We start from the raw sequence: 12,529 nt of genomic DNA, 5'->3' as shown, positions 1-12,529 counted from the left end.
GAAGAACATGGCAACATGGTAATGATTTGTATATTTATGATCATTTTTGCTTCTTGTTATTTGAAAATCTTGCTAATTTTTGCTGGTGGTATAATTAAATGTGGCATGCATTTCCTGGTTTGGTGAAAAGGTTCATAATCTTAGCTATCATTTTCTTTAAAAAAAGATAATAAAGAAATGTCTGTTTGACAGGCAGGAAGAACCCGCTGTTTTAATTTTGTTCACAGCAGTGGGTCAGATTATGATCTTTTGGAGCTAGCTCTGATAATAGGCTCAATATAATATTGGAATTCAACAATTGGTTATTGTCGAGTATATTATCTCTTGCACTGATGGCTGTCAGTGCAATTGCCAGACTGTTTAGAATAAGTTTATGGCTGTTTAGAGTAAGTCTATGGCAAATAGTCTACTCTTCTCTAAATACAATGTTTCCATTTATTACTTACTGTAGTATTTCATATGTGCATTGTCTTTTTGTTTTGTTTTGTTTTTAGTTTTCTTCTCAGAGAGAGGCAATTAAACCAAAACTGGCTCACTAGTGGGGGTGGGGGGAATCTTATTATTGATTCTTTACTCCATTTTGAATGATACTTTTTCTTCTAAACCTCTTTAAATAGGCCTTTTCCCTCTTCTAACTTAACTGGTTTACTTTAACATTTAATTCAAACAAAGATTAACAAAATTTTAAATAAACACTTTTATGGTGATAAAGGCACACTGTGGTTGTAATTTATTGAATTTTGAGCTCCGAGTCTCTGTTAAACTAAGATTTCTGACTATGCTTTTATAGTTTCTTCTATCTGAATTCTTGAACCATCCTAAGACTCTATTTAAAACTTCCCTCAAAGGAGAAGTCCTTTTGTTAAGATAATATTTTTTAAAATGAGTATCAGTCTTTTTAATCTCATGTCTCTTAGACTTTATGAAATTACTCATGAAGCAAAAGGTGGATAGGAGACAGTAACTCAAAGAAGTCTTTTGGCCCTTGAGCTAAGACAGTGGATAAAATTTACGCAAATTACGAGACCAGCAAAAGCACTCTTAATTTTAAGGTTTGAGGATCTGATTATTAAATATCCATTGAAATAATCAGATTAAAGCAATCAATATTCTTTAAGCATTTGACATTAACCAGAATCTACAAAATGATGAAAGTTTTAGTTCTAGTGACAGGAATTTAAATTGTCCTTCACAAAATTCCTATTGTTGTTAATGTTAAGTTATTGCAAAAGTAACACATGTTAATTCCAGGAAACTAGTATAATTCTAATAGTAGCTAACTTTAGAGTTCATTATATTTTGCTATTTAGTGTAAACTTGTTAATCCTTATAACAATCATATGAGGCAAATACTGTTATTTTTCCTATTTCATAGATGAGGAAACCGAGCACAGAGAAATGGAGGGACTTTACTGAGGCCATACAGTATTTGAACTCAGGCAGTTTGGCCTTAGAGTCTGTGCCCTTAACCTCTATTCAGTATTGCTTCTCACTGAATGGTTAAGATTTGAGGATTATTAAGATAGACCTGGATTTAAATCATGGCTACCACTTTATACTCTTGGGATAGGAGTATATTTCTTGACTTCTCTGAGCTTCAGTATTCTTGTTTATAAAACAAAGGTTGTTTTAGGGATAAAATAAGATATATTAACTGCTTATCCCACTGTTCCCCAGATGCTGTGCTTGTTCAATAGGTGGTATTATTTAAAACAAATGATGAGAAGCAAAATGAAAAAAAGGCACCAAAACAAAACAATAACCATTGCTAACATTTCGAATTATCCAGTCTTGTAAAACATGTTTCTTGATTTTATTAATATGTTTTTTCTTTATATTAGTATATTTTTCTTTCATGTATAAGTTTTCTTGTTTTTGTTTTACAAAATAAGGTGGGAAGACTTGGATTTGCCTGTATCACTTAGCAGTAAGGCAACCCTTTTTTGGCTTCTATGCTAGCCAAAACTTTTTTTTCTCTGTTTAGAAGTGGGTAGATGGAGATAGAGGAGAACATGGAAGTACACACACTTTTTTTTTTTTAAACAAAAACAGGATTATGTTTAAAATTTCTTATATAACATCTACAGATTAACAAAATCTAGGATGCTAGAAGTAGGGAGAACATGTGCTAGTATTACTTTTATTAAAATAACAACAGTTTCAGAATATTTAGAGTTGTTAACTGAAAATACTATATTTGAATAAGCAATCTTAATGAATGTAGACTTTTCCTCTTGATGAGTGAGCTTGTAGAAGTCTGACCATATATTGCATTGTTAAATACATTCATTGGGTGTAGCATAACCTCCTGTCTTTCTATAGCTTTTATCAACAAAGCATGGCTAATGCTTTTTTTTTTTTTCTTTTAGATCTACACACAATGAGCTGGAAAAGAATCGGTGAGTCAGTGATGAGGTGCAGCTTTCACTTATGTTTAAAAGCAAACTCACCATTTTACCTGTGAAAATAATGTAATAGTGCATATGTAGTTGTAATTTTGCTTTTCAGATGTACAGCTTATTGTGAGTCTGATACATATGTATTTTCTCTAAAAAATGACTTAAATAGTAAGCTTATAGCAGCTAGAAATGTAAATACATTTTTAAAGCTTATTCGAATTTGAGTTTTGGGTGTAGCCTTTATTTCTGTCTCTGAAAACGAGTTAATTATTAAAAACTCATGGTTTAAATGTGGTTTTGCTAAAGGGTAGTATTTCTAAGAGTAGGTAATAAGCATTACAAATTGGAGGGCATTGAATTTTTCTTTCTTTGTAATTCATTCTTTCATTCATTTATTCATTTATTCATGCATTCAACAACTATTTATCAAATATGAGCTGTATGTCAGTGCCAGGCAGGCAGAATGCTTTATATAGGAAATATAAGAATATATAAGATAGTTTTTATCCTTTCCTTAAGGAATTCAGAACTTTGTAAAGGAAAGACAGGTAATTAAAGTACTATATAATGTGGCAAGTATGGTAATGGAGAAGCAGAAGGTACTGGACGGTACTGAAAGATATTTTGGAAGGTCACCTGATTCCTTTTTGAAGGGAGTCTTGGAAAGTCTGCAGAGGATGGTGAGTGAGCAATGTATACTGAGGAAACTGCAAACGGGTTCAGTATGACTATAAAAGATTGTAACATGAAGTGAAGCATGCCAGGTATTGAAGAGTCTTGTCTACCATGCCGAAGAGTTTAGACTTCCTGAGATCCATAGGGAACAGTTAAATAATTTTAAGGTGGGTTATCAGTTGATCAGCCTGTTTCTTGGAAATATCATTTGGCTACAGTTTGAAGAATTGGTTGGTTGGGAGAAGGGATACCAGAGGCATAAAGATGCTTTTTAAGACTATACAGTAATCTAGGTAAGAGATGATGGTGGCCATTGAGATAGAAGTAGACAAAGTAAAGAGTATGGAATAGAGTCAATAGAAATTGGTGATTAGTTAGCTATGGATAGTTGAATCTTAGATGGTATTACTATTAATTGAGGAAAGAGAAGAAGAGGACAAGTTTGGAAGAGAACATAAGAATTATAAGAGTAAAATACTTTCTTTTTGGTATAGCGATTAGGTTAATAGCAGTCAGGCCTGGTGGCTCATGCTTGTAATTCCAACACTTTGGAAGGCCCAGGTGGGAGGATTGCTTGAAGCAAAGAGTTCAAGACCAGCCTGGGCAGCAAAGTGAGACCCCTCCATCTCTACAAAAAAATAAAAATAAATTAGCTGGGTGTGGTGGCATACAGTCCCAGCCACTCAGGAGGTTAAGGCAAGAGGATCACTTGATCCCAGGAGTTGAAGGTTGCAGTGAGCCGTGATCATGCCACTGCACCGCAGCCTGTGTGACAGAGTGAGACCCTGTCTTAAAAAAAAAAAAAGAGAGATTAATAACAAACTGAAATCATATGTACCAGCTGTTTTTGACAAATAAGATCTCATGACCTTCAACTTTTTGTCCTCCCTTTAACACAAAATAGATTGACTAACCTAACTGCCTCATTGCAAGTAAGTTTAAATGTCAAATCCCCTTGAAAAGGCTTAGCATAGTCTTTTAGGCAGACTCAGTGGCTGTTACTACTTTGCACAATACTCTGTTCTTGTCTCCTATTGTAAGGCTGAATAGTTAGCATTGTAATTATTTGTTCATATGTCTCTTTCTGCCAAATGACTATGCCCCAAATGCAAAGATTCTGTTTTGTTCAATTTTGTATCCTCAGTGCCTAGCATTTGAGGCATGTATAGGAGACAGTGGCTCTCATATTGAGTGAAGGATAAAACTGGAGCTCAAAGTTGAGTGGTCGAGTCAAAGACATTTTGGTGTAGTTAGTGGTAGAAACTCCTTCGTTTTAAAGAATCTCTTTTCTGCTTTTTTATTTCTGATTTATTAAAGATCTGGATAGATAAAGGAAGGACATATCTGGCTATGTTAAACATAACAAAAAAGACTGAGAAATGAAAGTTCTGAGGATCCTAAAAATAAAACCTTAAATTGAAGTTTACTCTAAATTAGATCATAGAGTATGTTTTGGGCCCATGGATTAAATATTGATAAACACGTGGCTTTTATAGTTATTTCATGTGAATGTGGTCGTTGGGAGACCCTCATTGGAAACCTGGCGAAAACCATTGACACTGGAGTAGAGACTCTTTTTAGTAACTATTTGGAATGGAGCTTTAAAAATCTTTGATTCAGTTTTGTTGAATGCATTTTGCAGATTCTTTCTGACTCATTGATAACCTTTTTAAAAACCCTCACAGAAGATGTGTGCATCACCCATAGTATTACTTTGGTATGCCATATAAGTTGTTTAATCTAGCATCTAGCTGTGGCACAGGTATAACGTGTGTGGTTTTATTACCTGGGCTGTGTGTAATCTCCAATAAAAGTCATTTGTTCCTATTTTATTTACTTAGATATAAGACTTTTAGACTGGTTTCTTACCCTACCTTACTTCACTTAAGGCATGATTTCCTTATCTTCTTCTAATAGCTTTGGAAGTACTAACAGATATTCTTTATTAGCCCAGAGGACTAATAGACATTGTTTATTTCTCAAATTATTTCTTCCCTTCTCTCTTTACTCCTTTTCCTCTTGCTGTTCCCTGAGGCGTCATTGAAAGATGATATAGAATTAACTTTTCCAAGATATATTTGTTTTTAAAAGGGATTTTTATCAACAAAAATAAAACTCAAATTTAGAATAATAATCTGTACCCCGCTTCTGGAAAGTTACCAGTGGTGGTCTGGCAAAAAACAAAAATACTGGTAGACATAGGATAGGGGAGGTGGTTTAGCAAGAAGGTGGCACAGGAATATTTTAAAAATTTAAGCCTATATTGTTTTTATGTTTTAAAGCCCCCATCCAGTTCTGTTGTAACAGTCCTCTTTACCAAGGCATCATTTTTATTTGACATGTTAAAGAAAGAAAAGTTAATCTAGCTTTGGCATCCTTTAAAATAAATAGAATTTTGACTTTACCTTTGATATGCCTTTGAGTGTGATGTTATATGAAGACAGTAACTCACTATCAAAAGATTAGTTTTGTCTTCATTCTGAAAAGACATTCCTGAAGTAATTCATGTTCTTTAAAATTTGTCACTTTATATAACATATTCGTGTCAGAAATTGCTTTTTTCCTTTTTAGCGTGGTTCTGAAATCTTGGATATAAGCTTCTCTGTGTCAGTGTTTTTTTTTTTTTTTTGAGACGGAGTCTTGCTCTGTCACCCAGGCTGGAGTGCAGTGGCGTGATCTCAGCTCACTGCAAGCTTTGCCTCCTGGGTTTACACCATTCTCCTGCCTCAGCCTCCTGAGCACCTGGGACTACAGGTGCCCACCACCACGCCTGGCTAATTTTTTTTCTATTTTTAGTAGAGACGGGGTTTCACTGTGTTAGGTCTCGATCTCCTGAGCTGTGATCACCTGCCTCGGCCTCCCAAAGTGCTGGGATTACAGACTTGAGCCACCGTGCCTGGCCTGAGTTAGTGTTTTTTTTATTGGAGCAAATGCAGTGAGATTTAGAGTAGGTGATTTTAAATTGCTGATGAATGGCTAAGTAATTCCAGATAGCTATCTCAAACAAAGCCCTAAAATTGTTGAAGCCCTGGGATCTGGCCTAAAAGATATAATAGCCACCAGATGTTGAGGTTCATACTACTAGATCTCCAAGGGAAGTCTAGTGGTGGAGATTTGGGTTTTGACAGGCCCAGAGTAGTTGTTTGTGATCCACAATTACCCCAGGATTCCTATAGCCCATTAGGGAGCTCTAGGTAGTTTCAGGACTGATAGAGAAATTCTGATTTTCTTCTTGGATAGGTCTTGGGAGCTGTTTTCTGCCCAACTCCTTATTGGTTATACTGAGTCTGCTCTAGATGGTTCAGAGCATTTGTTACCTGTATACCAACCCTGTCTGCCTAGGCCCACAACAGGTCATAATAGGCCTAGGAGATGGAGGGGAAGCAAAATACTTCATATGTTCTGCATTCCTCAGGAACCTGTGTGAAGCATCTCATAGAAAACTTAATGAGACTTTGAGATTGAAGAATTAAGATATTACTTTGCCCATTGGCTTATCTTACAGGTTGGGTCCTTTGCCAGAGAAGACACAATTCAGTATCAGTACAGATTTTAGATTGCCTCATTGTTTTTTCATTTTTTAAATTCAAATTGTTGATGATGTTTTAGAAAGAATCAAAAACTCTGGCCAGGCATAGTGGCTCATGCCTGTAATCCCAGCACTTTTGGGAGGCTAAGGGAGGCGGATTGCTTGAGGCCAGGAGTTTGAGACTAGCAGGGCCAACATGGTGAAACCGTCTCTACCAAAATTACAAAAATTAGCCAGGCATGGTGGTGCATCCTTGTAATCCCAGCTTTTTGGGAGGCTGAGACACAAGAATTGCTTGAACCTGGGAGGTAGAGGGTGCAGTGAGCTAAGATCATGCCACTGCATTCCAGCCTGGGCAACAGAGCAAGACTTGTCTAAAAAAAAATAAAATCAACAACTTTAACAGGACTCTGATGGTCAAGAACCTTAGTGCTAGAAGGGCCAAAAGAGAACACTGGACTAATAATGTCTTCCTAGGCAGAGGAGAAGTGACTAAATATTTGTTAAAATAAAATAAAATAAAATAAAAAAAGAAAAGGATGTCTAGTGAGTGATAATAGGTGTTCTCCATATAGGGACTTTCACATACCTCTGAGGGGAAAATGGAAATTAGCATTTATAGAGTTCTTACTGTGTTCCTCCACTGTGCAAGGCTGTTACATAATTCTGTAAGGTAGAAAGGCTGAAAGTTTGAGTCAAAGTGTCAAAAACTGACCATTTTATCATCATAGCTACAATTTGAAACAAGATGGATATGAACACAAAACAGTTCTAATCATGATCCTTTTTGATCATGAATATGAGAGTTATGGTTAATATCAATCTTTCTCTTCAGCAACAATTAATAAATACTGTATGTGGCATCATGATAGATCAAATGAAGTATAAGATACCCTATTCTATTCTAAGGTTAAGGTCATTATAGTTTGGTATTTATATTTCATCTTTCAATATCATGATCTAGTTAAGTTACCAGTAAATGTCTAGAAGGGTATACACTAATAGTGTTTTTCATACTGAAAATTGAAACTCACTAGTGGTCTATGTGATCATTTAGTGAATCATTTTGAAAAAGAAATTGAAGAAAACACCAAAGTACACTGCATGAAGTTAAATATGGAATTGTAAAACTTGTGTATACTGGATTGTGATATAAAATCCTGTGCGTCATAGTCAAAACCTACTACTGTGGGTAGTTAAGGAGAATGTATACTGAGCCATGAAGAAGAGAGATAATTTGAATATAAGAAAAGAATACGGAAAGGAGTCAGTGTGAGTAGAGCCGTGGAAGCAGGAATGTAGCATTGTAAGCTGTGTTCAGGAAGGAGTGAGTAGACCATATTGAGTTAAATAGCAGAGTCTTATCAGATTAGTAGTGGAAGACGAGGCTGAAAAGGTGGTTTGGAATTAGACTGTGGAATGTTACTGAATGCCAAGGAATTTGGATTTTATTTTATTGGCAGTGGTGAATTTTTGAGGCTTTTGAAGCAAAGAGATAGGCATGTACAAAGCATTAAAAAAAGTACAATCTAGCTATAGAAGCAGGGAGACCAGTTTGGATCCTTTTTGAAGTAATCCATATAGTAAAAAGATATGAGTCAGCACTCAGGTGATAGAATTGGGAACAGAAAGAAAGACAAAGGTCTAAGAAACACTGTAAATAAAAAATTATTTTCTGTTAATTGGTACTACATATTTCTTCACATAGCTGCAAAAGTTATCTTCTCTCAGTGCCTACTGCAGCAAGGAAAAAAAAAAGTGTTCTTCTCAAAGAATATATCAAATTGAGTCATTTCTCTGTTTACAGTCCTCCACTGGCTTCTCACTACAATTAGATAAAATCTGTGGCCTGCAAAGTGCACCACTCTATCCCTTATCTCCTGTAGCCCTTCTGACATTGCTTCCTCTCTTTTCTTTAAACACAGCGTGATCATTTCCATCTTAGGACTTTTGCACTTGCTGTTCCTTCTGCTTGGAAAGCCCTGCTCTAGTTCTTCATCATTATTTAGTTCTCAACTCTCAGGTCATCTGATTAGAGAATAATCATTACCTCCTGGTCACACTCTATCGCATTACTTTTTATGTCACCTTAACATATATATCTGTCTGAGTTATTTATTCATTTATGCTGTCTGACTTCTTTCACTAAAATGTAAGTTTCAGGAAGGCAGGACTTTGTCTTATTTACCCAAGGACATAGCAGTCATTTAGTAAAAGTTCATTGAATAAAAAATTATATGTGATAGTAGATTTATAATCAACATGTTTTCACATTATAATGACTTCAGTGAAAAGTGATGAAGATATATACTCTTGAGAGTTCAGTTGACCTGATAAAGTAATTTTATAATAGGCAAATAGAAAATTTAATGAATTCTTAAAATGTAAATAAATTATATGAGAAAACTTGATAAGTGAGAACAGCTTAAAGGATTTTTACCATGCCAGAGTTTATCCTACTTTTTTAGAAGTGTATGGACTCATTTAGTCCTTTAGGATATCATACAGTGCACTAAGATAAGGATAAGTAATTTTATAAAGGAGAACACTTTATCTGATGGAGTTTTTGCTGTACTTGTGGGATCTTTATTCCTTTCTCATCCCATGACTTGAAAATGGTAAGCATTTTTACAAGGAAAAGATTTATTTATACTTGTAGACAAGAATCCTGTAAAAAATTTCAAATTTTTCGTGTTAGAATTTTTGATGGATTAGTTCTGTTTATTCCAATTATTTGGACATGATAATGAATATAATTTTTTTTTAAAAATCTATACTGCCTATCATGTCCCCATTTTACATGCATGTTTTAACCGAGTGATGGTTTTGGTCTACCTTATCTTAGAACAAAATGTAAAAGTAAATCTTTATGACTGAGGTTAGGCAGTGTTTTCTCTTGGTACATCATCAGACTAATTTAGGATTCCTTGGCAGGAAGAGCATATCTGAAATGGTTTTCACTGCCTATTTTTTGTGCTTTTAAGATACTTGTTTAAAAAGGACCTTTTTTTTTTTAACACGGTGTGCACATTCTAGAAAAAGAATGTTCACTTGTTAGTAGGAAAGAAAACATTGGTTTGGCAGAACTTTCTTTAAAACTCTTACCTCAACTAATAGTACTTAAAGGGTATTTGCTTGCATTAAAGTCAAGTTGCAGGGTTAGGGAAGTCAAACCTTTATTGTAGGTTTAAAATTAACCTATAACTTCAGCTGGATTAGAAGTCTATGGTTTTAGATTGGGTACTGTAATTTTGAAAAGTTTAGTCAAAATCCCATTTTAGCCTTGGTTTTTACTAGGATGCAAAGGGTATTAGTATGTCTCAGTTTGAAAATACTTTAGAGTAACTTTCTCAACCTGATAAACAGCATTAATGACAAACCCACAGCTTATGGCACTTGTAATGGTAAAAAACTGAATGCTTTCTCCCTAAGATCAGAAATAAGGATGTCAACTTTCATGACTTAATACTCAACATTATACTGGAGGTTCTATCCAGGGCAGTTAGATAAGAAAAAAATACATAAATAAAAGGCATCCAGATTGGAAAGAAAGAGGTAAAACCATTTCTGTTTGCAGATATCATAATCTTATGTACAGGTATACTTTGTTTATTGCACTTTGCAGATACTGCATTTTTTAGCAATTGAAGATTTGTGGCAACCCTGTGTCAAGCAAGTCAGTTTCCAACAGCATATGTTCACTTCGTGTTTCTGTGTTGTATTTTGGTAATTCTTGCAATATTTTAAACTTTATTATAATTGTATGCATTATGATGATCTGTGGATCTGTAATCTTTGATGTTACTATTGTAATTGTTTTAGGGTGTCACAAACCATGCCCATATAAGATGCAGACTTAATAAATGTTGTGTGTGTTCTGATGGCTTCACTGACGGGCTGTTGCCCCATCTCTCTCCCTCTTTTGGTGCCTCCCTATTGCCTGAGACACAGCTATGTTGAAATTAGGCCAATTAATAACCCTACAGTGGCCACTAAGTGTTCAAGTGAAACGAAGAGTCACGTGTATTTCACTTTAAATTTAAAGCTAGAAATCGTTAAGCTTAGTGAGAAAGGCATGTCAAAAACCACGACAGACTGAAAGCTAGATCTCTTATGCCAAATAACCAAGTTGTGAATGCAAAGGAAAAGTTCTTAAAGGGAATTAAAAGTGCTACTCTGGTGAACATCCAAATATGAAAGTGAAACAGCCTTATGGGTGATATGGAGAAACTTTTGGTAGTCTGGATAGAAACCAGCCAGAACATTCTCTTAAGCCAAAGCCTAATCCAGAGCAAGGCCCTGACTCTATTCAATTTTATGAAGGCTAAGAAGGGAGGAAGCTGCAGAAGAAAAGTTGGAAGCTAGCAGAGTTTGGTTCATGAGATTTAAGAAAAGAAGCCATCTCTATAACAAAAGTACAAAGTGAAGCAGCAAGTGCTAAGGTGGAAGCTATAGCAAATTATTGAGAAAATCTAGCTAGAATAATCAGTGAATGTGGCAACAGGTTTTCAAAGTAGACGAAACCACCATCTATTGGAAGAAGATGTCATCCAGGACTTTCATAGCTACAGCAGAAGTCATAGAGAAGAGAAGTCAATGCCTGGCTTCAAAGTTTCAAAGACTGGGCTGACTGTCTTAATAGGGGCTGATGGGCTAATGCAGCTGGTGACTTGCAGTTGAAGCCAGTACTCATTTACCATTCTGAAAATTCTAGGCCCTTAAGAACGAGGCCAGATCTCCTCTGCCTGTGCTCTGTAAATGGAATAATAAAGCCTGAATGACAGTACATCGTTTATAGCATAGTTTACTGTTTGAAGCCTACTGTTGAGACCTACTACTCAGAAATTTTTTTAAAAAAATTATTGCTCATTGACAATACACCTGGTTACCCAAGAGCTCTCATGGAGATGTACAAGGATATTAATGCTGTTTTCCTGTATGCTAACACAGCATCCATTCTGCAGTCCATTGGACCAAGGTATGATTTCAACTTTATTATTTCAGAAATACATTTCATAAAGCTGTATCTGCCATAGATAGTGAATCTTCTGATGGATTGGGCAAAGTAAGATGAAAATAATTACATGTAAAATAGCATCCAAAGGAATAAAATACCTAGGAATAAATGTAACCAAGGAGATGAAAGCTTTGTACACTGAAAACTATTAATACAAAATACTTTTGAAATAAATTAAGGAAGACCTAAATAGATGAAAAGATATCCTGTGCTCATGGATTGGAAGACTTAATATTGTTAAGATGGCTATACTCTCCAAATTGATCTACACATTCAGTGCAAGCCCTATGAAAGTTCCAGCTTCCTTTGTTTTTTTTTGCAGAAATTGACAAGCTGGTCCTATAATTCATGTGAAAATATAAGGTACCCAGAATAACCAAAACAATCTTGAAACAAATAAAGTTGGAGAGCTTGCATTTCCTGATTTCAAATCTCACTATAAAACTACAGCAATCAAGGCAGTATGGAACTGACCAAAGCATAGACTTACTGATTAGTGGAATAGAGTTGAGCGTGTAGAAAGAATTTCTGACATTTATGGTCAACTAATTTTTAACAAGGATCACAAGACAATGTAATGTCTTTTCAACAAATAGAGCTGACACAACTGGATACCTACATACAAAATAATGAGGTTGGATCCCTACCTCACACCATACACAAAACTCAAAATGGATCATAGACCTGAATTTAAGAGCTAATAAAATTCTTAGAATAAAACATAAGTGTAAATCTTTGTGGCCAGGCACGGTGGCTCAATCCTGTAATCCCAGCACTTTGGGAGTCCGAGACGGGCAGATCACGAGGTCAGGAGATCGAGACCATCCTGGCTAACATGGTTAAACCCCATCTCTACTAAAAAATAAAAAATAAAAAAAACTAGCCGGACGAGGTGGCGGGCATCTGTAA

The 12,529-nt window shown here is 35.3% G+C and overlaps 1 protein-coding gene across 5 annotated transcripts in view; it reads left to right on the top strand.

Annotated features, from left to right (window-relative positions):
• Window positions 1-12,529, top strand: part of MXI1 (MAX interactor 1, dimerization protein) — an 81,577-nt gene that overhangs the window by 36,162 nt on the left and 32,886 nt on the right. For 2 of the 5 annotated variants that reach the window (XM_033183135.1, XM_033183152.1), the window contains exon 3: window positions 2,370-2,399. The exons of the other annotated variants lie outside the window; for them this stretch is intronic. In XM_033183135.1, coding sequence (XP_033039026.1) covers window positions 2,370-2,399 — 30 coding nt within the window. The remainder of the gene's footprint in view (window positions 1-2,369; window positions 2,400-12,529) is intronic. 5 annotated transcript variants of the gene reach the window in all.

Source organism: Trachypithecus francoisi, unplaced genomic scaffold, assembly GCF_009764315.1.
Source record: "Trachypithecus francoisi isolate TF-2019V2 unplaced genomic scaffold, Tfra_2.0 Contig01579, whole genome shotgun sequence".
NCBI lineage: Eukaryota > Metazoa > Chordata > Mammalia > Primates > Cercopithecidae > Trachypithecus > Trachypithecus francoisi.
The sequence above is the reverse complement of the archived record's forward strand: the minus strand, read 5'-3'. Positions and strand labels throughout refer to the sequence as shown.